Here is a 27,380-nt window from a genome sequence, read left to right as displayed (position 1 = left end):
CGTTTGCCGAATGAAAACGGTGGATTCAATCCCCAAATCTGGCGCTGTTGGTCTGAAGAATCGATCCCCAGCTCATCCGAGACCACCAAAAATCCCCCGGCAGCGCCATGCTGCTGCAGAGGGTTTCGGCGCAGGAAGAGAAGTGGAGATCCGTCCGTGCGCGGGAGTGGTGGCGGACGGACCGGCGGGCCCGGAGTTCGTGCCGGCGGCGCAGAGCAGAGGGGGGCCGACGGAGGATGGAGGTGGAGACGGAGGGTCGGAATCGAACGGACCAGACAACTCCGGCAGGTCGCTACACTAACACTGTTGTTGGGGTTTGCTACTCCTTTCTTTTTACCTTTAACAAAGGAGAAGGAATTACTGAGCTTTGATGGGCAAACTAAACTAGCTAGCGTGAAAAATCAAATACAGCAGCACGCAAGAGCATCTGAATCATCATCTTTAGAGAAAGCAAAAGCCGATCAGGGCATATATACGTTGCTTCATGCTTTGGCAAATAGAAAAGAGGGAATGCAGCTAGCTGGAGGCAAAAGGCCCAGCAGCAACCAGCGCATAGTTTGGAGACAACACGCAATGGATTGTGCGCTCTTCAGTTAGTTACACAGAGGAGGAGGAGCCAACTTGCTGCTGCTGCTGCCTGTAGCTTCTGACTGAAAAGCCTCCTACTCCTGCATGCACTTTTGCTCTGGTTTTGGGGTGGACTAGCAGCAGTCATAGTAGAAGAAAAATATCAGATCAGAGCACTTCGGAGATTTCAATGTAAATACTTGTGTTTTCATGAGCTGCTGTCATCCACCGTCAAGGTACGCACTTACTAGCTAGCAACAAACAGTAGCATCTGTTAATTGGTTTCGTTTCTTTGCACCCTCCAGCTATATTTCTGCCAAAAATTCGCATGTAACTAAGCAGCACTGCTTAGTTTGTTAACAGCGGTGAAGCACAAACAGATGTAACATGATGTCATTGTTATTGTGGATGCAGGCTGTTTGGCGAGAGATCTTTCGACTGATGGGTTAGATTGGTTGAGATTGATTGGTTAAAGTTCCAACTGATTTTCTCCATTGGTCACTGGCAGAGGGGTTCATCATGAGTGGTCCTAGGGAGTGGGTAATAATCTTTGTGCATATTACCTTCGCAAATTAAAGTAGTATACATGCAAGCATGTTTTTTCAGCTAGGAGTTAGTAATTCTGTTGAGCCTTTCATGGCTGTTTTTACATCATCCTGAATCGTGCATGATATATATAGAGCTGCTAGAGTGCTATATGTGGCTTTCTAACTGATTGCATGAGACATTTTCGGTTGTGAAATGGCTTTGACATGTGAACCCAACTACATACAGCTAGCTAGCTAGAAGCGTTTGATCAGGCTGGGGAACGCTTGGTACTAGATTCACTTCACTCTGAATTTTAAATGATAGTCATACAAAATATCTCTGTGCTAGAGCCGTATAGGCCAAAAGGGTCTTGGACAAAAGTTAATTAGTTTTTCTCATGGACGGATGCAGGACTGATCTCATATCCCTTGGTTGATTTTGTTGTTTCTGGTTGCACTCCGTATGGCTGGTTTTATTTTATTTGAATTGGTGATGCAAGTTAATTTGTCGATTTCTCTGAGCCTAGAAGTTTGTCTCCTGCATGCAGCACACCAAAATTTTTGCTCTCAGTTATTTCGACAAATGGTAGCTCAGGAAACTCACTTAATTTCTTTAAAGGCATTGCCAATTGCCAACGGGGTATAAGGAAACAGAACAGATCCATAAGCAGACTGTACGTAAAAAGATTGAAACTCAGCAAACCATACGTGCTGCTAATACCAGTTCTGTTCAGGAGTAGTCTCGTAATCATAGTTTAAATAGCCGGTATAGCCTTTTCAGCAGGGTGCCGCTAAATGGTCGCCTTCACAAATAGCCCGCTATAGTTCCGTTATAGCTGATTTGGAGGCCCGCCGCTATTTTTCATAGCCCGCTATTTAAAACATTGCTCATAATAGCCAATAGGTAGACTGGATGCCATAAACAATTAATCATGTACTGGCTGTAAGTAGTAGATGTGATTTGAATGAGTGTTCTGATACCAGTTCTGTTGGATTTAACCCAAGATCATAAACACACGCTCACGTGAAACACAGCACGCTGGAAAAAATCTTTGGCCGAGGGTATTCCTCGTGCCTTTCTTTTCATTCTATTTAGTATTTATTTCCCAAAGCTTTATTTTCTTTCTATTTATATTTCAAAGCTCACAAGCTGGTACAAGCAAAAACCTCATTTGTGGGCTCACATGCACGCACGCACGCGCACCCACATGCACACACAGTCCAACTCCAACTATATTAAGCATCTAACCAAGATTATTCCAACAATTTCGATTGTTCAGAGATGCACTATTGGTATGAGTTAAATTAGTGTTGCAACTACAAAAGGCATCGTTCTAACTTATTAACATGTTTAACTTCAGTCAATATATCAAAAAGATGTTGGCCCCACGGCGGAGGAAATATTAATTTTTGTTCGGTTCGGTACGGGCAAGGTCATATACTTTGATGGCTGGGATGGATTTGGAGCGTCCGCTGTTCTTAGATCTGTAGCTGCAGTGCTTCCATCTAGGAAAACCACTCCGGAACTATGCTTTGACAAAATAATTTTTATAGATTGCTCAAAGTGGAAAAACAGAAGAGAAGTGCAGCGGGCAATCGCAGTGGAATTGCAACTTGACCTCTGTGTAATGGCTATTCTGGATAAGCAAGATGAATATGATGATTTTTCTGGAAATGATGAAAGCTCGAGGCATGAGATAGATAGTGTTAGTCGAGTGATTGACCGAACCCTGATGGGTATCCAATTTATGATGATTTTCCTGAATGGGAGTGATGACGAGGTTGACGTGGGTCTCATGGGTATTCCTCGACTAGTAAGATATGGCAAAAATGTGATGATATGGACCTTCAGCAGAGGCTGCCTAACCATGCATCATGACCGTTCTAGGTTAAGAAACAAGCTAAAATACACTCAGCTTTTCTGTCATTGCGTTATCACAAGATGGCCAAGCTCACAGTTCCGTGGACTGCTACATCAAGAAGCTGCTACCATACTTGCTCGCAACCCATGTATGCTGGAGATTGACAAAACAATTATTGCAGATTGCTGTCTTTATGAGTTATTCCTGCACTATAATTTCCACAATGTCACTAAATTTGGTTGGGTATCTCATGCTTCCAACTATTGGATATGCGATGCAATTATACAAGGGGACAAAGCACGGGATATTTGTAGTGCATTGCATCGAGAGATAAATTGGAAGTGTGATGCTTCTCTGCTTGATCATGTTCTTAAAATGTTCATGAAACATTCAGAGTCTCCTTTTCTGGTAATTAAAGATGATGATGTCTATGAAGAAGGCCCATACCGTTGGATTTCGGTAGTGTCGAGAGATGCAGAAGTACATGGTATGAAAGCAATACCTGCAGAGGCATCATCTTTCTTCTTGGCATTTGAAATACTCAATCACCCACCAGCTTTACCAGATGGGTTTTTTGATCATTGCAGCAAGCTTGGTGTGCTGATTCTCCATTGTTGTGCCTTCAGTTTTGCTTCACCTTCTTTCCTGAAGTGTCATGGCCTAAGATTCCTTGGATTGGACCACTGTACAGATGACAAAACAATTGAAGGAGAACATAAAACAGAGTGGTTATGTTTGTATAGCCTATGGGTGCTGGACATACGCTACACAAACTGGAATGAAATCTTTTCTCCAGAAAAGATGGATCTCATGACTAACACCAGAGAGCTAAATATAGAGGGAGTCATGGACTGGCAATTCATAGCTCATCTACAACACCGCTTACCTAACCTCCAGAGGCTCCGAATAATCAAGCCAACTTGTCAATGGGATACACCAGAGGATGTCGATAACTACTTCATAGATAAGAGAAATATGGAAGTACTTGACTTGTCGGGGAATTGCGACATGAAAATTCTTCCACCAAGCCTATCGAAGGCAAGTAGCCTCCGGTTGCTTGTACTTGATGGTTGTGATGGACTGGAATGCATTGGTGGGCTTCCTCCCTCCGTCGAATCCTTTAGTTTTAGTGGATATGGCCCAGCTTCTCAATGGACACAGACCGTTGGGCTATCTCCAAAACAGTTTCATCCTTCCACCACAACAGGTAATAAGAACGTCAGAATATCCAAGATCTCATTAGCAGGCTGCACAAAATTGGAGAATATTTTCTTGTGTTGTCTGCCAAACCTCATGGAATTGGACCTCTCTGGAACATCAATCAAGATACTTGACTTCAAGACTATGGTGGTGCAAATCCCAATGCTCAAGCGACTGTTTCTAATAGGATGCAAGCAACTTCGTGCAATAACCTTTTCGCACCAGAGTGTTTCTGATCTGGAGTTGATGTGCGTAGACACGCGAGATGGAATTGTGTGTGCTCGACCATCCATCAAAAGAAACAAACCCTCCAGGTTGCAGGTGCATGCTGTATTGGTGGATGCGAGGCTTAGTCACTCCTTGAAGAATCTGATCGATTTATATAGAGAAGATGCTCGTTTTAATATCCACGTCACCTCCTCACCTGCGTGTGATGGGGTTGTTCAGTTTGAAGCAACCAACAAGGATAAGACGGGCCTCAGTGATCAAGAGGGCCCACAGCTTATTCCAGCAGGCCGGTACAGTGATGTCCTTGGCATGGTTGGCCACCCCCCTATGCAGGCTTTCCCACAATCTCCGTCTACAAAGTTTGATCGACATGTAGAGATTGCTGAAGGGAGCCTCTATGTGGAGGGGGGAATGGACTTTGCACTAGGCTGGATTTTGCGATACTATGCAGAATCCCTGCATGTGCATGATGTCTCACCACGTCCTATTGGGCCTGAAGGCTTTGGTTGGAGGCTTAGGTGGTGCTGTATGGAGAGGTGCCCAAAGTTGGATACTGGCATCTTTCCGGATTCCAGTTGTTTTGAAAAATTGGAGGCCTTCTGGGCGTCGGATCTCCTAATGGCCCGCTGGATCTGGAGTACAAGTTTAGACTTGACCACCGAATTCCAGAATCTGCGCCACCTGCATCTGCGCTCCTGCCCCAGCCTCCAGTTCGTTCTTGCGGTGTGGAGCTCCAACTTGCCCAGGTTGGAGACCCTCCACATCATTCACTGTGGTGACCTCAGCCACGTCTTCTTAAGGAATGGGCCAAATATAGACGTCTTCCAACCATTCCCAAAGCTGACCACCATCCACCTACACGACCTCCCGAAGCTGCATAATATATGCAACTTCAGGATGATGGCACCTGCACTCAAGAGCATCAAGATCAGGGGATGCTGGGGCCTGCGCCGGCTGCCATCCGTGGGGGCCCGTGGCCCAGGCGAGAAGCCGACCGTCGAGATCGAGAAGGACGTGTGGGACGCTCTGGAGTGGGACGCCGGCCACCGCCCCGACCACTTCGAGGCACCGGTCCACTCGCGCTACTACAAGAAGAAACTACCCAGGGTCTCCGTCCTCAGGTACATCATATATATGCATACTGCCGAATACATCTGTGTATTATTAGTTCTGCTACTGCTCTTGATTGCATTCTGACATTTCAGTGACTAAGCATTTTCTCTCTCCGCCTCTCACGTACGTCGCCTAGGTGAACTCGACACAGATGCTGCTGCTGGAGTTCAAACTCCTATGAGAAGGTTGGACACTCCTCCTGCTGGTGGTGGTGGTGGATCATGCTTCATGCGTTTGGATTGCTATTGTGTGTTATTATTGCTAATGCCTCAGGTGAGAGCTTACGGTGGCTCTCGCCATATATCGTGGCTTTCAAATAAGAGACGGACAGGCTTGTGCCTGCTTACACCGACCCGTCCAATGCGCGTGTGTGGTTTGCGATTGTGGTAGCTTGCTTTGGATGCCTGCGTGCATCCACCAGGCTGCATTTCTCTGTGTGACTTTATGAGTGCTTGCTTTGCTATGTATTTGGAATTGCTTTGTGTAGTGCCTGTGTGCATCTACATATGATAGCTGCTTGCGAGTGTGACTTATTTGAGAGTGTGTTTGCCATGTATCTGAACAAATGAACAGCTGGTCGGGTGTGGTTTGTTTGTGATGCTTTTGAAAATAAAAAAGCAGCAGTTGTACATGCGTGCTGATTGTTGCACTTACCTGGCTCTATATATGTTTGACTATGCTTGCGAGTGTGACTTATTTGAGTGTGTTTACCATGTACTATCTCAACAAAGATGCAGCTGACCTGGTTGTGATGTGTGTCTGCAACTCTGCTTGCATCAATCAACCTTGCTACCTTAGTACTTTGTTTGTGATGATTTCGCCAAAAAAAAAAGCAGCTAAACTATAAATGTTTGCTGGCTGTTTCCTTTACCAGTCTCTGTGTGAATGATTATTGATTGAGCCTCTTGTGAAGTCTGTGGCGCAATTTTTGTACTTTGAATGTATAGTTTGGTATTACTACTGTTTTGTTCTCTTGTTCTAGACAGCAGTTCGGGGTGTTAGTATGCTACTGATGATGACAGTTAGTGATTACAATTTACAAATGTACCCACCGACTGTAAAGATCTAATAGACACACTCTGAAGTCTGAACCCAGCAAATGCTATATATATGTCATAGAAGCTTATGATAATCTGATTGTGAATGCTATTAATTTAACTCAAGAGTGATGCATCATGTAAAGTGCCGATAAAATACAATTTAGTTTAGCAATATGGCAACAGTTTGCTATATTTAAAGTGACCACACTGAAGTCTAAACACACGTCGGTATATGATTTCAGTGTTTGCCATGAATATGTATCTGAGCAAGTGCTGTGATATCACAAAAGCAGTTGACCTGGTTATGTGTGCCTGAGTGCAACAACCTTGGTGCTTGTGCGATTTTTTCGCTATATATGCCTGTGTGGCCTTGAATCATCGGCTGAGCTGCTCATGAGATCTGTTGAGGGATTCAGAACGTCTCAGCCTGAACTGATGTTTGTTTTCTGACAGTAATTACAGAGTGCCAATGCATTCACGACATGTTTAAATCTAACTAACAGACTCAAAATCCAGCAATTCCTATTTCATAAAAGCTTCTGAATGCCAATGTTATTAATGTAACTGAGAATAAACATCAGGTAGTACTGCCAAGAAAATTCAATTTAGTACAAATAAGGTAACAATTTGCTAGCAAAACACCACTCTCAAGTCTTAACATATGTCAGCTTGTAACAGTTTTCTGCAGAGTTTAGTCGGTGTATGACTGGTGTTGGCATCACACTCCTTAATCCTTATTGACCTCTATGGATGTATTTCACGACCTACTTGAACTGTGTTGTTGCCTAGCACTAACGATCGAGCTATGCAAGAGGAGGAAGAAGTCTGACAAATGGTTTTATTCAGAGAAACCTCGGACGGAGGGAGGGAGTATTATTCAGAGAAAGAACAAGATGTATACTAGATCATGCAACAGATTAGCTATCAAACTGAACCAGACCGAGATTATATATTTCTCAATGGTAAACGGATTCTACAGTTAAACTGAATTTATTTCCGAGTGGGATATTCATACGTACGTTGGTCATGACGGGTCTCTGAAGAGCTCAAGAGATCACGCCTTCTGTCATAATAGAAGGGAGACTATCCCATATGTTTCCAGGTGTGTAGTCATGTACATTCATCACTGTTCTGTTAAATAAATATGTGCATGCATGCCTAGGTTGTTATTGAGGAGATAACAGTAACTCCCTCATTTATTTATTTTTTTTGTCCGGATTAGAAGTGTCCAGAAATAGTGGATTCTCGAAGCTTGCTCTGATGTTCTTTGGAATTGTTCAATAACTTAAAAAAACCAAAAACCTTTGCTTTCATACTTTAGAAATAATCAGGAGTGCTTTCAGAACTTCGAAAGGCAGGACGTGGTCTGAATATAATTATAAGGCCAAGTTCAGAGCTTTGATCATAAATTTCTTCTTCAATGTTTCTGAATAATTACAAAAAATTCAGAAGGAAATTCTTTTTAATAATAATATAATGTTGTTAGATTGATTGTTGTTCAAAGATTGAACTTGGACAGTCAAAATACATGTTGAATATTTTAGACAGAGGGAGTGCTGCTACACTTAGGAAGTTAGGAGACAGATACACTTGCGATGTGTTGCCTGACTCAATAGACCTTGCTGTACAAAAGCTATCTCCGGAAGCACAAAACACCATGGAAATTGTAGTGCTGGAAAAGAAAAATAAAATAAAAATAATCAAGCTTGTAAGAGAAGCTGCATCTCAATCATCTTTGGAAAAGAAAAAGGAAAAAGAAAAAGCAAAAACAAAGCAGCAGCATACATACGTTGCTTCATGCTTTGGCAAAGAGAAAGGGGGGAAGCAAAAGCCCATGCATCCATGAAGCTACCATGACAGTATGGAGGAGGTATCAAGCAACACATTTTTGCACTCATTAGTTGCAAGCAGAGAAGAGAGGAGGAAGCAATTTGCTTTGGTCTGTCTGCAACTCCTGCATTAGCAGTTTGACGACCGAGGAAGCAGATCGGAGTGCCGATCTAAGTTTCTGCTATCTCGAGCTTCTTCGTCTCTTGGCTGGTCTTGGACAGAGGAATTGATCCTCATCGGATTATCCGGTCCTCATTGGTTGATTATGGGTTAACTTTGCTGCTCCTTTTCTTTCTTGGTCTTGGCGATCATGAGTTCTGTTGGATATGAGGAAAGCACTCTTATGCATTTACGGTTTTCTCACTGTAGGCAGCACAGTTTTCGCTCAAAGAGTCGGTGGATCATCATGCTAGGGAATCAAAAAATGCATCCTCACACCTAACTAGTTTTCTAAAAATGCCTATTAGAATTGCTTCATTTTTGTTGGAAACAAATGAATTACTCCTCATACAAACATCATGAAATATGTAAAACATTAACCGCCATATCAGATTCTCACTGGGTAGGGCCTTGGACCGAATTTATTTAGTTTTTCTTCTGGAATGCATACAGGGCATGACGTAATGTGATGCTCGTTGGTTTTGCTGCTTCCTTTTGAGAAACCGGATTCATTGCTTCAAGTTGCACAAGATTGTATATTGAAAAAAGAATTGAACTGTCTGTTGTCTGTCGAGCTTCACTCGCTGCATGCTGTCTGTCGAGGTACGTATGTGCATATATTTTTTCTGGCTACTTTCTTCATGCCCTCTGATTTTTTTTTTGTGGGATGATACTTGTATTACTCAACACTCAAAGATTACTCTACCAGAAGAAAGTTTGTGTGTGTATATATATATATATATATATATATATATATACATGAGTACAGGTACTGGTTAACAATGGCGAAGCAGAAAATTAACATGTTGTGCTTGTTGTTGTATCTGTAGGTGGTGCCAAGATCTTGAGCCGATGGGTTAGATTGATCAGATATGCAGCTGGTTTCCATTCTTCTCTTCGACGGAAAATGGTTGAAGATTGCTAAGGTTTCGCTGCTGCTTTTTTTCTTCCTTGGTCTTGGGCGGAGCAATTCATCATGCGTAGTACTCATCAGTTGATGATTGATTAAATTTACCTCTGGATATCTCTATTGATCTTTGTCAGAGGAATACATCATGAGTAGTGGTGTTTGGAAGTTGGTAATACCCTTGTGCCTTTTACATTCACATAGTACATGCATATGCATGGTTTTCTTTTAGCTGAGAGTAATTCTCTTGAACCTTGCATGGTTGTGTCTACCAGTGTTCTTACATCGACTCCAAATCAGTCATGCATGACTGATATAGCTAGCTAGCTAGAGCAATATATATGGTTTTGTCACTGATTGGACGTCGAAGTAAGTTGTGAAGTAGCCACACGGTAGCACACAATCAAGTAGGTAAATGTCGTTAATTAAGTTGGTACAGTAAAACTAAACTTGTGGGAGTGTAAGCACACCGCAAGTGTACTAGAGCGCTGTATGTTGTTTTCTCACTGATTGGCATGTGAACCCAACTATATACACAGCTAGCTATAGCTAGAAGCGTTTGGTAAGGCTGGGGAACAATCGCTATTACATTCACTTAACTCTAATTTTAAATAGCAGTCATACAAGATCTTACTCTGCCTAGAGGAGTACTCCTATATGCCAAAAGGGTGTTGGAATCAATTTAATTAGTTCTTTTTTCTCGTGGAGTGATGCAGGACTACTGATCTCGTATCCATTTGGTTGGTTTTCTTGTTTCTGGTTGCACTCAATATGGTTGTATACTGGAAAAAAAAAACGAATTGGTTATGCAAGTTAATCTGTCGGTTTCTCTGAGTGTAGAAGTTTAGCTCCTGCACGCAGCGCACCACACCACAGTTACTTTGTTTAAAAGTAATGCCAACACGATAAAAACAGCAAGACTCAGATAGCCATACGCGCTAGTATCATGATGATAGCCAATAGGTAGAAAACTAATCGTGGACTGGCCCTAAGCAGTATATGCGATTCAAACGAGTCTTGTAATACCAATTCTGTTGGATTTGACCCAAGACCATAAACACATGCTCACGCGAAACACAGCACGCTGGAAAATCTTTGGCCAAAGGCATGTCTGGTGCCTTTCTTTTCTTTCTATTTACTCCTCAATGCTCACAACCTGGTACAAACAAACGCCATAGGGTGAAAAACTAGATCCTGGCCTTTGATGTTTGAATCCGGTGACGGTGGCGCTTGAGCATCGGTACCTTTCTTGAAGAACCTCGTCGTTCATGTGGTGTTATGAGATGATTGGTGCCGATATGGTCATTGTTGTAGGTTGCTCGTCACGGATCTGATCGCTTGAGTTTCTTTTTCTCCGCCTACGCATAGCTTTGGTCTTATATGACTTTGCTATTTGCTGGCGTATTTCTTTTTTATGTGAGTTGGTGTTGGTTGTGTGCATCTTTTTTCTTAAAAGAGACGCTTTATTACTTAAAGGATTTAAGCATTACACCCGGCCTCTCCATGACTAAGAGGAACATAACCAAATAAGGTCCTCTCATATGAGCTAAAAATAAAAAAGACGAAATACAAAGAGACATGTAGAGTCCGTATAACGCCTAAAACCGGGGGGGGGGGGGGGGGGGGAGGGGGGGGGGGGGGGGCAATCCTAAGATCACGCTGCTACCCATGTTGGATAAAAGTATCCCTCGCCATAGCCTTCATGTACACACCTCCATAAACAATTCTCAATTCTCCATGCATTGTAGAGACGACCATAAACGAAGAGTCTCGGTACATCTAAAGATAACCTGCATCAGAGAAAAACTTTTATCATTAAAAACCTTGTTATTTCTACATAGCCAAAGCGACCAAAGAACGGCAAGTGCTCCCATCCCAAGAAGAGTTCGAAACTTGTGATCAATCCCATGTAACCAGTTGCCAAATACGGTGGCAACACTATAAGGAGGATACAAGCCAGAAGCTATTTGGATGACTGACCATATAGAACGAGCCAATTTGCATTGAGGAATAAATGTTTTATTGTCTCATCATGGTGATACAAGAACAATCCTAAGATCACGCTGCTACCCATGTTGGACAAAAGTATCCCTCGCCATAGCCTTCATTCTTGTACACACCTCCATAAACAGTTCTCAATTCTCCATGCGTTGTAGAGAGGACCATAAACAAAGAGTCCCGGTACATCTGAAGATAACCTGCATCAGAGAAAAACTTTTATCATTAAAACTTTTATCATTAAAACCTTATCATTTCTACATAGCCAAAGCGACCAAACAACGGCAAGCGCTCCCATCCTAAGAAGAGTTTGAAACTTGTGATCAATCCCATGTAACCAGTTGCCAAATACGTTGGCAACACTACAAGGAGGATACAAGCCAGAAGTTATTTGGATGACTGACCATATAGAACGAGCCAATTTGCATTGGAAGAATAAATGTTTTATTGTCTCATCATGGTGATACAAGACACATTGTGGACTTCCATGCCAATTCCTCTTAATAAGGTTATCTTTAGTAAGAACGACTCCGCGACGAAGATACCATGCAAAGATTTTATTCTTAAGAGGTATCATCATCTTCCAGATCTTCTTGTTATTATCAACTGGCACATCAGACAGGATTAATGCTCTATACATGGACTGCACTGAGAATTGTCCACTCCCATGGAGGTTCCATCGGAATACATCAGACCCATGCAACAATTGCACTGTGGACAACCGATGGAGCAGGGTGTTCCACGATTGGAGTTTGGGTCCAATTAAATCTCTTTTGAACGTCACATTTGACGAAAATGATTCCATTACCACGGCGATAGTATCACCCTTGTGGCGCACAATGTTGTATAGAGCCGGATATTGCTCCCGGAGTGTGGCATTTCCTAGCCACTTGTCCTCCTAGAATCTAATTCTCGAGCCATCCTGGATCGAGAAGGATCCATAGCAGAAAAATATTTTATCCTAGCCATTAGATCCACCCAAAAGTGGGAATCCCCAGACTTCAAGTATACTTGGCATACCGTCTTGGAATCCACATATTTCCTCCTTAGGAGGGTTTGCCATACCCCCCAAAACCTGATTATAGGCAATTTACTCCGAGTGGTTTTGCTGCGCATCTGAAGCCGTCTGCCTTTAAGGGGGCGCAATATAAGAGGTGGCGCACGAGAGCAGTCTACTGGTTTCAGACCATGGGCTGCTATGACGCCACCAAGGGCAAGCCTGAGGGCGATCTTAATCCAGCACAGCTGGAAGCTTTTGAGAAGATCGATACCCTCTTTAAAGGCGCTCTTCTGAGTGTTCTTGATGACTCAATTGTGAATTCGTATATGTAGTTTGACAACGGCAAGGACATGTGGGTTGTGCTCGAGGCCAAGTTTGGTGCCTCGGACGCCGGCAGCGAGTTGTACGTCATGGAGCAATTCTATGACTACAAGATGACTGATGAGCGCGCTGTTGTACAACAGGCTCATGAGATACAGTCGCTCACAGAAGAACTTGAGTACTTCAAGTGTGTGTTGCCGGACAAATTTGTTGCTGGGGGCATCATTGCCAAGCTTCCACCTTCGTGGACCAATTTTGCTACTTCCTAAAACACAAGAGACAGGAGTTTTCCATTGCGGATCTCATTGGTACTCTTAATGTTGAAGAGAAGGCGAGAGCAAAGGACACACGTGCTCGAGTTGCTGAGGGAGGTTCTAGTGCCCACATGGTACAGAAGAAGAACTTCCAGCCCAACAAGTTCAAAAACAACAAGAACAAAACTCAGGGCAAAGGCAAGTTTGATACAAAGAACAAGCCATCACATTCTACCAACTTCAAGAAGAATTCTCATAAGAAGGGGAAGGGACTTTGCCATGTCTGCGGTGATCCTAATCACTGGGCTCCGAAGTGTCCTAACCGCTTTGAGGAGCGCGAACATGAGAAGAGCGGCAAGTCCGTTAATGTTGTCATCGGTGATACTGATATGAAGGAATCAGGGTACGGTATTTTTCCTACCATCCTTTCAGTATTTCAATCCCCTGATTGGTTAATTGACACCGGTGCCAATGTACATGTTTGTGCTGACGCCTCCATGTTTTCTTCTTACCAGGCAACAGGGACTTCACCCGTGCTGATGGGGAATGGGTCACATGCCATCGTTCGAGGTGTTGGTACGGTCGATCTGAAGTTTACTTCGGGGAAGACTGTGCGTCTGAAGAACGTTCATCATGTGCCGTCCATCAATAAAAATCTCGTTAGCGGTTCCCGTTTATGTCTAGATGGTTTTAAGTTGGTTTTCGAATCCAATAAAGTTGTAATTTCTAAGTGTGGACAATTTTTTGGAAAAGTCTATGAGTGCGGAGGCTTGTTCCGCCTATCTTTGTCAGATATTTGCACTAAAGTTATTAATAATGTTTGCCACAATAATGAGTCTGATATTTGGCATTCACGACTCTGTCATATTAACTTTGGTTGCATGACGCGGTTAGCCAATATGAATTTAATTCTGAAAATCTCTACTGTCAAAGGCTCCAAGTGCCAAGTATGTGTGCAAGCTAAGCAACCTCGCAAGTCCCATAAGACTGCAGAGGCAAGAGACTTGACGCCACTAGAGCTTATACATTCTGATCTTTGTGAGATGAATGGCGTGTTGACAAAAGGTGGAAAGAGATACTTCATGACGTTGATTGATGACTCCACTAGATATTGTTATGTGTATCTTCTGAAATCAAAAGATGAGGCTTTGACTTTCTTTAAAAACTATAAAGCTGAGGCAGAGAACCAACTTGATCGAAAAATTAAACGGCTTAGGTCCGATCGTGGTGGAGAGTATTTTTCCAATGAATTTGATCTATTTTGTGCGGAACATGGTATAATCCATGAGAGGACGCCTCCCTACGCACCCCAGTCAAATGGGGTAGCCGAAAGAAAGAATTGAACTCTAACTGATATGGTTAACACCATGTTAGACACTTCGGGTCTATCCAAGGAATGGTGGGGGGAGGCGCTAATGACTGCGTGTCATGTCCTAAACTGAGTTCCCACGAAGTATAAGATCATGACTCCATTTGAGGAATGGGAAAGGAAAAGGTTGAAACTCTCTTACCTATGTACTTGGGGTTGTTTGGTGAAAGTCAATATACCAATTCCCAAGAAGCGCAAGCTTGGACCAAAAACCGTGGATTGTATTTTTCTGGGCTATGCTTTTCATAGCATCGGCTAATAAAATCTGAGGTATCCGACATGCATGTTGGTACGATTATGGAATCAAATGATGCAACTTTCTTTGAGGACATATTTCCTATGAAGGATATGTCGAGTTCATCAAATCAGGAGATACCTACTCCATCTAGTGAGGAATTCACTGTAATTCCTGAACCCACCGTTGCGATGGAACACGTTGAGAATCCTGTTGAGGGTAACAATGAAACTCCTATGAGGAGTACGAGACAGAGGACTGCAAAGTCTTTTGGTGATGATTTCATTATGTACCTCGTGGATGACACACCCAGGACTATTTCAGAAGCCTATGCATCTCCTGATGCTGACTACTGGAAGGAAGCTGTACGTAGAGAGATGGATTCCATCTTAGCTAACGGTACCTAGGAGATCACTGACCGTCCTTATGGGTGCAAACCTGTAGGATGTAAGTGGGTGTTCAAGAAAAAGCTTAGACCTGATGGTACGATTGAAAAGTACAAGGCACGACTTGTGGCCAAGGGTTATACCCAGAAACAAGGTGAAGACTTCTTTGATACTTACTCACCCGTGGCTAGACTGACCACAATTCGGGTGCTACTATCACTGGCTGCCTCACATGGTCTTCTCGTTCATTAAATGGACGTTAAGACGGCTTTCCTCAATGGAGAGTTGAAGGAGGAAATTTACATGGATCAGCCAGATGATTTTGTAGTACCTGGTCAGGAAGGAAAGGTGTGCAAGTTATTAAAGTCTTTATATGGCCTTAAACAAGCTCCTAAGGAGTGGCATGAGAAGTTCGAAAGAACATTAACTGCTGCCGGCTTTGTAGTAAACGATGGTGACAAGTGCGTGTACTATCGCTATGGTGGGGGCGAAGGAGTTATTCTTTGTCTGTATGTCGACGACATATTGATCTTTGGAACCAAACTTGATTTAATCAAGGAGGTTAAGGATTTCTTATCTCGCTGTTTTGAGATGAAGGATCTAGGAGTAGCTGATGTTATCTTAAACATCAAGCTGTTGAGAGATGAGAATGGTGGGATCACACTGCTTCAGTCTCATTATGTGGAAAAGGTCTTGAGTCGTTTTGGGTATAGCGACTGCACGCCTTCTCCAACTCCATATGATGCTAGTGTGTTGCTTCGAAAGAATCGACGGGTTGCTAGTGATCAACTGAGGTATTCTCAGATTATTGGCTCGTTTATGTATTTGGCGAGTGCCACGAGGCCTGACATCTCTTTTGCTGTGAGCAAGCTGAGTCGGTTTGTGTCAAAAACGGGAGATGAACATTGGCATGCGCTTGAGAGAGTTATGCGCTATTTGAAAGGCACCGCGAGCTATGGGATTCACTACACCGGGTATCCAAGGGTACTGGAGGGTTATAGTGACTCAAACTGGATATCTGATGCTGATGAGATTAAGGCCATAAGTGGTTATGTTTTTACATTTGGTGGTGGCGCTGTTTCCTGGAAGTCTTGCAAGCAGACCATCTTAACGAGGCCAACTATGGAAGCAGAACTCACAACATTAGACACTGCCACTGTTGAAGCAGAGTGGCTTCGTGAACTCTTGATGGACTTACCTATGGTTGAAAAACCAATACCCCCTATCCCGATGAACTGTGATAATCAAACTGTGATCGTCAAGATAAACAGTTCTAAGGACAATATGAAGTCCTCAAGGCATGTGAAGAGGAGACTAAAATCTGTCAGAAAATTGAGGAACTCCGGAGTTATTACGTTGGATTATATCCAAACGTCGAAAAACTTGGCAGATCCCTTCACAAAGGGTCTATCAGGTAATGTGATAGATAATGCATCGATGGAGATGGGTTTGAGACCCACCGCATGAGTTGTCCATAGTGGTAACCCACTCTATGTGATCGGAGATCCCGTGAAGTAGAAGTGGGAGACAAGCTGTTGGTCAGCTGGGAGGAGAGTATCCCTATATTAATTATCCCACTCCGTGAAGATGCAATACTCTCCTGATCTGCATGGCAAGTTGATACTTACATTAATGTGTTCCAAGTGGCTTATTCGGGTAAGCAGAGATGTTGTCCTACAGAAGATCTTCTGAGGAACACACCTATATGAATTTGACTGTTAATGTCGCAGTCTGTGAGAATTGGGTGTTCTCTAATAAATTCATGAAAGGCCCTGGAGTATGACGTATACGCTCCACCCGCGGGGAAGCCTTGCGGTAGCCCAGTATCGGTCAAGAATTTGTGTGAAACTAGTTTCACAGAAAACTTGAAGTTCAAGGCATAGTCCACTATTCAAGTTGTGATCTAGTGTAGCATAAATTTCTAAGTGGAAGTTCAACTTCACAGTCTCCACTAAGCACCGATATATAAAACAATGTTTTGGAACTAAATGATGAGATGTGCCAATGAGACTTTGTGAGGGATTGTTGGAATTTTGCTAGTAGGCCTTTAGCCCAAAGCCCAACTAAAATTCTGAAATTCTCTTGGCCCATTCATGCACACATGTGAGTGGAGTGAGTGAGGCTAAAGTTTAGTCCCACCCCAGAAGTTGAGAGAGAGTTGCACCTCTTTATAAGGTGAGCTCTTCTACCACTTGTATGAGCATGAGAAGAGGAGACCTACACGCGCGCTCCTCCTCCTCGCTCGCCTCGCCATGTCACGCCTCGGCTCGTCACGACGCGCCGCGCCGCGGGTTGCGGGATTGAGCCGAGCCGAGGACAGAGCTATGCACGTTGTCTATATTTTTGCTGCATGGGAAAATTAATGAGTCATTACTGAACCGTTTCCGATTCGTTTGGATCGTGACGACTCGAACGTGGGGTTTACTCCCACGACCTACCCGGCCCGCACTATATAGTCAGGCAGACGTCTACCCTAGCCGCCGCCGCTTCGTATGGTTTCTCACCACTGTTTCAGATCATTGCGCCGCCAAGCAAGTCTTCTCCATCCCTCCTTCCGGCGTGCACCGCAAGAAGGAACAGCAGGCCTCCGGAACCCCGCCTCTCGTGATCCTGTACGGGAGAGGGGCGATCAGGTTTTTAGGGAGCGCACTCGCGCGACTACTGGCAGCGACGACTTCGCGAACGACGAATTCTTCCCCGACCTCGGCAACCTCGTCCTCGAAGACATGGGCGACAACGTCAACGTCGACGGTGCTACACCCGCTACACCGTATGTGATTCTATCCTTCCTGTTCGAGATCGTGGTAGTTCATGCTTCTAGTATGTGTCCTAGATGTGATATGTTCATCTGCTATGCTAGTTCGCATGATTAGTTTAATCTCTGCTGCTGTGGTCATGATTTATCTTCTGTTTATTCGGATTAAATCTCGTAGTAATTTGCTCATATTCCAACAGATTATATTCCAACAAATCGCTTCTTCAGAGATGCGTTATTGGTATATGTTAAATTATTGGACTGTGCTAACTTCCGACTGAGCGGAAGATAAGCAACAGATCCATACGCCTACTTCTTCCTACCTAATCATGCATGTATATAACCTTACTAGCTAATTCTGTGGGTGGTGGCAGACAAAACACATGCAACCAGTTTTGATTAATGATTTCATGCATGCATGTAAACTAAAAGACAAAACAGATGGTGTCAGCAAAAGATTCTCTCTATTTTGAAACTTTAAAATGTTTTGTAGCTCAAATCGTCGCTCCAATTTAAAATCCATTTTCACGTAAAAATTTGCCACGACGAGAGCATCGAAAGAAGATCCCATGTTGGTATGTTTTGACGACTTTTTTTTCAGGCCAAAAGTTATCATGCCCATAGTGCGTAACTTATCATGGTGTTACACTGATGTTATCAGGGGTATGTTTCAACTACTTGTTTTGCATGAGTCAAAATTTACCATGGTATTATAAGTAAATTATCCAATACCCACCGTCTACGATCGATGTCGTCCTTGGGCCACGAGGTGAGGTCCACATGCCAACATGGCATGACCCACATAAAACAAAAAATTGCGCATTGTGCCTGGCTAGACTTGTTTAGGCAGGTGCCAGACCGTGCAGTGCTTAGGTCTATGGTGCGTAGAATACCATGGCATTTACGCTGAGGTTATTGAGGGTATGTTTTTCAATTTGTTCTCCCCGGATCAAAGTTACCGCGGTCTGTGGTCGACTATTACCATATTATTTACACAAAAAGGTATCGTGGTTATGTCTTCTTGAAAGAAAAAACGAGTGAAAGTTACCGTGGTCTTCGTACGTGAGTTATCAGCTCTGGTATGCGTATATTACCATATTATTTACACAGAAATTATCGGGGGTATCTTTTTCCAACAAATTTTATTTCGGGGCCAAAAGTTACAACGGTATTTGTACCTGAGTTATCAGCTCTGTTGTCCATGTATTATCATGTTATTTGCACAGAAGTTATCAGGACACCTAGTCAAAAGTTACCCTGATGTTTGTACGTGAGTTATCAACTCGGATAGCAATATATTACCATGTTATTTATATAGAAGTTATCATAGGTGTGTTTTCAACAACAACCCACTCCCCCTGGGTCAAAGTTATCATGATGTTCGTACGTAAGCTATGAAATCCATTGTGAGTAAAGTATCATGCTATTTACACAAAAATTATTAGGGGTATGTTTCCATCAACTTTCCCCCAGGTCAAACTTACCACACTGTTGTATATAAGTTATCATGTCTGCAGTCTGTAAATTAACATGCTATTTACATAGAAATTACAGGGTACCTTTTCAATACTTTTTTTCCGGTTCAAAGTTATCATTGTGTTTGAACACAAGTTACCGGAATTGCGGTGACTAAATCATCATGCAATTAACATAAAAAATTAACGGGGGGGGGGGGGGGGGGGGTTGTTTTTGACAACTTTTTCTCGGGGTCAAAGTTATCACGATATTTGTATGTTAGTTATCATGTTTACGGTGCGTAAATTATCATGCTATTTACATATAGAGTTACCTGGGGAACTATTTAACCTCCCGTGGGTTAAAGTTACTTTGGTTATAACAACCTTTTCCTTTGGTTAAAGTTGCGTGGTGTTTATATCTAAGTTATCGAATCTGTGATGTGTCTGTTGTCATACTACTTATCACAGAAGTTGTCGGGGTGCACGAGCGGTGATGGTGATGCATGCATAGTTGAATAGCAAGTCTCCCCCCCCCCCCCGGGGGGGGGGGGGGGGGGGGGGGGGGGGGGGGGGGGGGGGGGGACGGGACGGGACGGGCAGTTGGGAGCTCCATCGCAACCGCGAGCATCTCACCTGACACATGTCGAGTCGATCGGGACTGTCGGAAAACATAATGTATGGTACTTAACAGTTTCGCGGCTTGCGGGGCGGCGTGGCATGCTATGGCATTTACACAAAAATTTACCGGGAGTATGTTTATAATTTTTTTCAGACGGAAGTTATCACGGTGTTTTTATTCAAGTTACCAAGTCGGTGGTGTGTGAATTACCATGCTATTTACATAGAAGTTAAGGTATGTTTCGACAAAAAGAATATCTCAATCAAAAGTTACCAGGCCCTGGGTGCGTAAGTTATCTGGTCCATGTTTCGTAAATTATCATGTTATTTACAAAAAAATAAATTCAGGGTGTGTTGTCAACAACTTTTTCCCCGGTCAGAACTACCACAATGTTTATACGTAATTAATCAGATTGGCGGTCCTTAAATCATTAGTTTAATCCGCTTGTGAAACACTTTTTTAAATGTATTTAAAATTGATGTAAACATGTATGCCTCTCCCACTATAGTCAGTACATGACACACTAGTGAAAAATGAAAAATCAGAAGATATAATGCTTTTTCCCAATGCGTAAGAAAGAAGGATATAAATATTCAGTTGTGTTCAAGTGCACAAGAAGTAATGCTAGCCCAGTTGGTTGACCTGTTTGAGTTAGTAGTATACGACCAGAGTTTGAATCCCTGCTCCGACATTTTTTTTCCACGCAACACTGAATCTCGCCGGAAAAAAAGGGATCAGCGAACGGGAAAAATACAACTACCAAAAGAGTTCTCACTTATTGATGTGTTTTATTTCAGTAGTTCTATGGCAAAGATGTTGATGGAGCTACAGAGAGCATATTAACTGAGATACAGTTCAGGCGTGACGGCATGGATTTGGAGTGTCCGCTGTTCTTAGATACGTAGCTGCAATGCTTCCATCTAGGAGAACCACTCCCGAACTATGCTTTGACAAAATAATTTATATAGATTGCTCAAAGTGGAAAAGCAGAAGGGGAGTGCAGAGGCAAATTGCAGAGCAACTTCAACTTGGTCACTCTGTAATGGCTACAGCATCAGCCTCCTCGTCCTTCCGGCATCTTCGCCGCGCTCCCCCTGCTTCACCCCTGCGCCAGCCCCCTCGCCTCCGGCTCCAGTCGAGCTGCCCCCGGAGCTGGTGGTTCCTCCGTTGGCCGAGATCCCCCCCCCCCCTGCCGGGGACCTCTGGGGCTGCCACGCCGCTACCCTCCCCCACTCCCCCGACTCTACTCCCGTCCTGGAGGGCAGTGCGCTGGCCCCGGACCCGCTGGAGTCTCCCGTGCCTGCTTCTCCGACTCGACTGCTCCAGGGGGCCACCGCCGACGTGGTCACCCCCGTCGCCTCCCAGCCGCCTCGGACGGTGTCGTACGCCTGCCGGGACCGGGCCTCGTCGACTTCGGTGACTGCATCCCGCCGTAGCGCCCGTCTCGACGCGGACCGTCCGGCCGGCCTCCCGGCGTCGTCCATCTCCGAGCGTGCTGAGCTCCGAGCTGTTATCTCTGAGCTCGAAGCTCTGCTATGGCGAAAGCACTCACACGGGACTGAAAGTTTTGTGCAGCGCAATGCTTGCTGCTTTTCTGCTTCTCTCTTCTTATTCACTTGGTGACCGAGAAAAACGGATCAAGAACAGCCCCCACTACTGGATCGTGCCATCCCACAATCATGGGTGTGCTCATGCCGCGAGCTAAGGGCCTCTGGATCGCACATGCATCATCCTCAGACACTGTCTAACTAAAACGAGAAAAACGCTAACAGACGAAACTGAAAAACTAACACTACAGCCGCAGCTCTACTGATCTTCAGAACTACCCGCCCCTAGTGACCTGTCACGCTAGATTATTTGCTAACAATCTCCCCCTAAGCTAGTCGTGACAGAGAGCCTAAACCTCAACCATGCCGATGCGCGCGCGCAGCTCCAGAAACCGCATGCGCCCAAGTGACTTTGTGAAAATGTTTGCGAGCAGATCGCCGGTGGCAATGTGCTCGACCCTGATCTTTCCCTCCTCCGCGCACCTTTGAATGAAGTGGAACCGAACATCAATGTGTTTGCTTCGGTCGTGGAAGACGGGGTTCTTGCACAGCTGGATGGTCGACTTGTTGTCGATGAAGATGGTGATGGCACCGGCCTCCTCCACGAGCAACTCTTCCTGGAGCCTGCTCAGCCAGATACTCTGGCATGCCGCAGTCGTTGCGGCCACGTACTCGGCTTCACACGAGGACAGCGCAACGATCTTTTGTTCCTGCGATTGCCAAGTGATCGGCGCTCCTCCGAGGAAGAAGATGTTGTCGGATGTGCTCTTGCGATCGTCAATGTCGCCAGCCATGTCCGAGTCGCTGTACCCCACGAGCCTGCCACCATCGCCGCCCTTGATGTACTTACACCTATACCTGCGGTGCCGATGATGTAGCGAAGGAGATGTTTGACGGCGGCCAGATGCGCCGTGGTCGGCGCCTCCATGAACCGGCTCAGGTACCCCACCGCGAAGGTGATGTCCGGCCGCATGTGGGTGAGGTAGCGGAGTCCTTCGATGATGCTGCGATAGTCCGTGGCGTCCACACGCGGTTCTGGACCCTCCTTGCTCAGTTTTAGGCACGGCTCCATGGGAACGTGCATTGGGTTGCAGTCCGCCATGCCCGCCCGTTCCAAGAGCTCACCAGCGTACGCCGCCTGCGTCAAGGTGATCCCTCCGACGCCTTGCTTCACCTCTATGCCTAGGTAAAAACTGAATAATCCAAGATCACTCATGCGAAACTTGGCCATCATCTCCGTCTTGAAACTCTGCGGATCGCCTCGGCGTCGGCTCCGGTGACGACGAGGTCGTCGACGTAGACACGAACCAGGAGCCGTGCTTGTCCCTTGCCTCGCGCGTACAGGGCATGCTCTGAAGGGCAACTTGCGAACCCAAGTTGCTGCATCGTGCAATCAAGCTTGCCGTTCCAAGCTCGCGGCGCCTGCCGCAGCCCATAGAGTGCCTTGTGGAGTCGGAACACCTTGTGCTCCTCGCCTCTCCGCACGAAGCCAGGTGGCTGTGTGACGTAGACCTCCTCTTTGAGCTCGTCGTTGAGAAAGGCCGACTTGACGTCGAGATGGTGCAGCTCCCAGCCGCGCTGTGCCACTGTGGCGAGCATGACGCGCACCGAGTCCAGCCTTGCCACGGGGCGAACGCGTCGTCATAGTCCACGCCCTCCTTCTGTACAAAGCCCCTTGCCACGAGCCTCACCTTGTGCTTGACGACGACGCCGCCGGCATCTTTCTTTAGCTTAAAGATCCACTTGAGGCCAATGACCGTGTGACCTGCAGGCAGATCAGTGAGCGTCCAGGTGCCGTTCTCCTCGATAGATGCCAGCTCCTCCAGCATCACGCTCCGCCAGCTCTCATGGGGCGCTGCTTCAGCGTATGTAGCCGGCTCCTCTTCAGCCAGTAGTAGGCGTTCCTTAGGCGCAGACGACTTGGCCGCGCCGCCGTACAAGTCCGCGAGGCGGCGGAAGCGATGCCCCGCGAACGGATCGTCGCCGGTGTTGTACGAGTCGTACCGTGTCGCGGGTGGTGTGACAAACTCGATCGCCCCTGGAGCCTCGTCCTGAGGCGTCCTGCCGCCATGCCCGTCTAAAGAAGCCGTAGATGCGCCGGTCCACGGTGTTGCCGGAGAGCTGGACATGGCCGCACTCTGGGGCTTGGCGGGAGCAGCACCCACAGTCCCGCTGTTGGGCGTGGCTGGTGAGTCCACCACGGTGTCGTGGCCTCCTTCTTGGTCCCCGCTCGGGTCGCTTGCCGCGGTGTGCACGCTCCGCCCTCCAGTGGTGAGCGGGAGCTCGTGGTCGCCGCGCCGCCGTGCCCTGCCCAGCGCCGCGCAAGCACGTGAGGAGGCTGCCCCGCGCCAGCCCGCCCCGCGCGAAGGGTGAGATGGCCCGCCGCCACCGACGCCTGCCGGGCTTTGCCCGGCGGCGGCGGGGGGAGGAGATCGAGGGGGGAGGGGGCTGGCGGCGGCCGCTCGCAACAAATTGGCTTGTTCAGAGATGCGACTCTTATTGGTACTATGTTAAATTATTAGTGTTGCAGCTACCAAAGGCGTTCTCACTTATTGGCGTATTTTATTTCAGCGGCTATGCCGAAGATGTTGACGGAGCCACAATGGAAATATTAACTGAGATACAGGTCAGGCGTTCCTGCAAGGTCATGTATTTTCATGGTTGGAATGGATTTGGAGCGTCCGCTGTTCTTAGATCCATAGCTGCAGTGCTTCCATCCAGGAGAACCACTCCGGAACTGTGCTTTGACAAAATAATCTTTGTAGATTGCTCAAGGTGGAAAAACAGAAGAGGAGTGCAGAGGGCAATTGCAGAGGAATTGCAAATTGATCACTCTGTAATGGCTATTCTAGATAAGCAAGATGAAGATGATGATTTTCATGGACATGATGAAAGCCTGAGGCATGAGATAGATAGTGTTAGTCAAGTGATTTATCGTACCATGAGGGATATCACATTTGTAATGATTTTTCTTAATGGGGGTGATGACGAAATTGACGTAGGTCTCATGGGTATTCCTCTAGCAAGATATGACAACAAGAACAACAGGGTGATATGGACCTTCAACAGAAGCTGCCTGAGCATGCATCACGACCATTCCGAGGTAGCAAAAAAGCTAAGATATACTCAGCTTTCCTGTTATTGCGATATCAAACTATTGACAAGCTCACAGTTTCTTGGACTGCTACATCAACAAGCTGCTACCATAGTTGCTCGCAACCCCTGTATGCTGGACATCAACCCAACAATTCTTGTAGATTGCTGTCTCTATGAGTTATTCCTGCATTATGATTTCCACACGGCCAGTAATTCTGATTGGGTTGCTCATGCTTCCAACTATTGGGTATGCGACCCGATCATACAAGGGGACAGAGCAAGGGATATTTGTAATGCATTCTATCGAGAGATAAATTGGAACTGTGATGCTTCTCTGCTTGAGGATGTTCTTACAAAGTTTATGAAACAATTGGAGTGTCCTTTTCTAGTAATCAAAGATGATGAAGAAGGCCCGTACCGTTGGATTTCAGTCACATGGAGGAATACAGAACTTCATGGTATGCAAACTATGCCTGCAATCACAACATCTTTCTTCTTGGCCTTCGAAAGGTCTGACCATCCACAAACTTTACCAAATGGATTCTTTGAACATTCAAGCAAGCTTGGTGTGCTAGTTCTCTGTTGGTGTGCCTTCAATTTTGCATCACCCCCTTTCCTGAAGTGTCATCGACTAAGATTCCTCGGATTGGACCACTGTACAGATAAGAAAACAATAGGAGCCAATCATACAGAGTGGTTATGTTTGTACAGCTTGTGGGTCCTACACCTACAACACACAAACTGGAACGAAATCTTATCCGAAGAAAAGATGGATCTCATGACTAATGTCAAAGAGCTGAATATAGAGGGAGTTATGGGCTGGCAGTACATAGCTAACCCACGACGCCGCTTACCTAACCTCCAGAGGCTCAGAATAATCAAACCAACATGTCAATGGGAGACAACAGAGGATGTCGATAACTTCTTTATAGATAAGACAAGTATGGAAATATTGGACTTGTCGGGCAATTGTGATATGAACACTCTTCCAAGAAGCCTATCAAAGGCAAGTAGCCTCCGCTTGGTTGTACTTGATGGTTGTGATGGACTGGAAAGCGTTGGTAGGCTTCCTCCCTCCCTTGAATCCTTTAGCTTTAATGGATATGGGCCAGCTTCTCAATGGACACAAACTGTTGAGCTACCTCCAAAAAAATTTCATCCATCCAGCGTAATGGATAATAAGGATGTCAGAGTATCCAAGATCTCTTTAGCAGGCTGCAAACTACTGGAGAATTTGTTCTTGTGTTGGCTACCAAACCTAGTGGAATTGGACCTCTCTGGAACAGCAATCAAGATACTTGATTTCAAGACTATGGTGGTGCAAGTCCCAAGGCTCAAGCGACTGTTTCTAATAGGATGCAAGCACCTTCGTGGAATAGATTTTTCGCGCGAGAGTGTTTCTGACCTGGAGTTGATGTGCATAGACACGCGAGCTGGAATGGTGTGTCCTCGGCCATCCATCAGAAAAAACAAACCTTCTGGGTTGCAGATACATGTTGTTGTTGTGGATGCGAGGCTTGCTCACTCCTTGTGGTATCTGATCGATTTATATAGAGAAGATGCTCATTTTAATATCCACGTCACCTCCTCACCTGCGTGTGATGGGATTATTCAATTTGAAACAACCAGCAAGGATATGATTGGCCCCAGTGATCAAGAGAGCTTGCAGCTTATTCCAGCAGCCCGGTACGGTGATGTCCTTGGGATGGTTGGCGCTGCCCTGATGCAGGTCTTTCCACAGCCTCCTGCTACAAAGTTTGTTCGACATGTAGAGATTGCTGAAGGGAGCTTCTACGTGGAGAGGGAACTTGAAGGAGTACTAGGCTCACTGATGTCACATTATGCGGAATCCCTACATGTGCATGATGCCTTGGTACGTGCTATTATGCCTGAATACAAATCGTGGGTGAAGCTTAGGTGGTGTTGCTTGGAGAGGTGCCCAAAAGTGGATACTGTCTTCCCTGAGAATTCATTCGCATTTACTGCATTGGAGATCTTGTGGGTGTCAGATCTCTTGATGGCCCGCTCGATTTTGAGTAAAGGTTCACGCTTTAATCGATATGGTGTGATTGGATCCTTTGAAAATTTACAGCACCTTCAGCTGCGTTCATGCCCCAGCCTCTAGTTTGTGCTCCCTCTGTGGGTCTCCTACTTCCCCAGCTTGGAGACCCTCCACATCATTCACTGCGGCAACCTCAGCCACGTCTTCATACTGGACGAAACATACCCTCACTTAATAACTACCCACGGTGTACTATTCCCGAAGCTGACAACCATCCACCTGCATGACCTCCCGAAGCTGCAGAACATATGCGAGGTCAAGATGGTGGCCCCTGCGCTCAAGAGCCTCAAGATCAAGGGATGCTGGAGCCTGCGCCGGCTGCCATCCGTGGGTGCCCGTGGCCAAGGCGAGAAGAAGCCGACGGTCGAGATCGAGAAGGACGTGTGGGACGCTCTAGAGTGGGATGCCGGTCACCGCCCTGACCACTTTGAGGCGCCAGTCCACTCGCGGTACTACAAGGAGAAGCTGCCCAGGGTCTCCGTCCTCAGGTAGTACTAATTATATATGAAAATGACTTCTGAGTCCATCTGTCATTGCTCCTGATTGCATTCAGTTACTGACCATCTTGTTTCTCATCGCCTAGGTGAACTCTGCACCGTGGTGTTCCTCCATCTCAATGTGGAGGTGATGGACGTTTCTGCTCTGCTGTTGGATCATGCGTTTGGTTTGCTTTGTGTGCCTGCTTGGATTGGTATTAGACTTATTAGGTATGAGCTTATGGTGGCTCTCACCTTTTATTATATTCTGGATTTCGTGCCTGCTTAAACAGACCTAGACGGTGCGTGTGCGTGTCGTTTGAGATTGGAGCGGCTTTTTACTGTGGATGCCTGCGTGCATCCACCAAACTG

General features: G+C 45.5%; 1 protein-coding gene and 1 pseudogene across 2 annotated transcripts; both read left to right on the top strand.

Annotated features, from left to right (window-relative positions):
* Positions 1-133: 133 nt before the first annotated feature.
* LOC125542243 lies at positions 134-6,130 on the top strand. 2 transcript variants are annotated; one of them, XM_048705198.1, is made up of 4 exons: positions 134-803; positions 982-1,107; positions 2,649-5,505; positions 5,634-6,130. In XM_048705198.1, exons 3-4 carry the CDS (start codon positions 2,723-2,725, stop codon positions 5,635-5,637), a joined length of 2,787 nt encoding a protein of 928 aa, XP_048561155.1. In that variant the 5' UTR covers positions 134-803; positions 982-1,107; positions 2,649-2,722; the 3' UTR covers positions 5,638-6,130. The 2 variants fall into 2 exon arrangements, with proteins under 2 accessions (XP_048561155.1, XP_048561154.1); XM_048705197.1 differs by having other exon boundaries at positions 2,456-5,505.
* A 17,371-nt stretch (positions 6,131-23,501) lies between these two features.
* On the top strand, positions 23,502-27,024 carry LOC125542207 (annotated as a pseudogene).
* The last annotated feature ends 356 nt before the right edge of the window (positions 27,025-27,380 follow it).

Source organism: Triticum urartu, chromosome 3, assembly GCF_003073215.2.
Source record: "Triticum urartu cultivar G1812 chromosome 3, Tu2.1, whole genome shotgun sequence".
In the NCBI taxonomy this organism is placed as follows: Eukaryota; Viridiplantae; Streptophyta; class Magnoliopsida; order Poales; family Poaceae; genus Triticum; species Triticum urartu.
The sequence above is the reverse complement of the archived record's forward strand: the minus strand, read 5'-3'. Positions and strand labels throughout refer to the sequence as shown.

What these genes read in the sequence shown, in the direction of transcription:
- LOC125542243 (XM_048705197.1), top strand. Translation starts at nt 1,087, where the DNA reads ATGAGTGGTCCTAGGGAGTGG. An exon ending in TGAGTGGTCCTAGGGAGTGG is followed by an intron (nt 1,108 to 2,455) that starts GTAATAATCTTT and finishes GTTTAACTTCAG; the next exon opens with TCAATATATCAAAAAGATGT.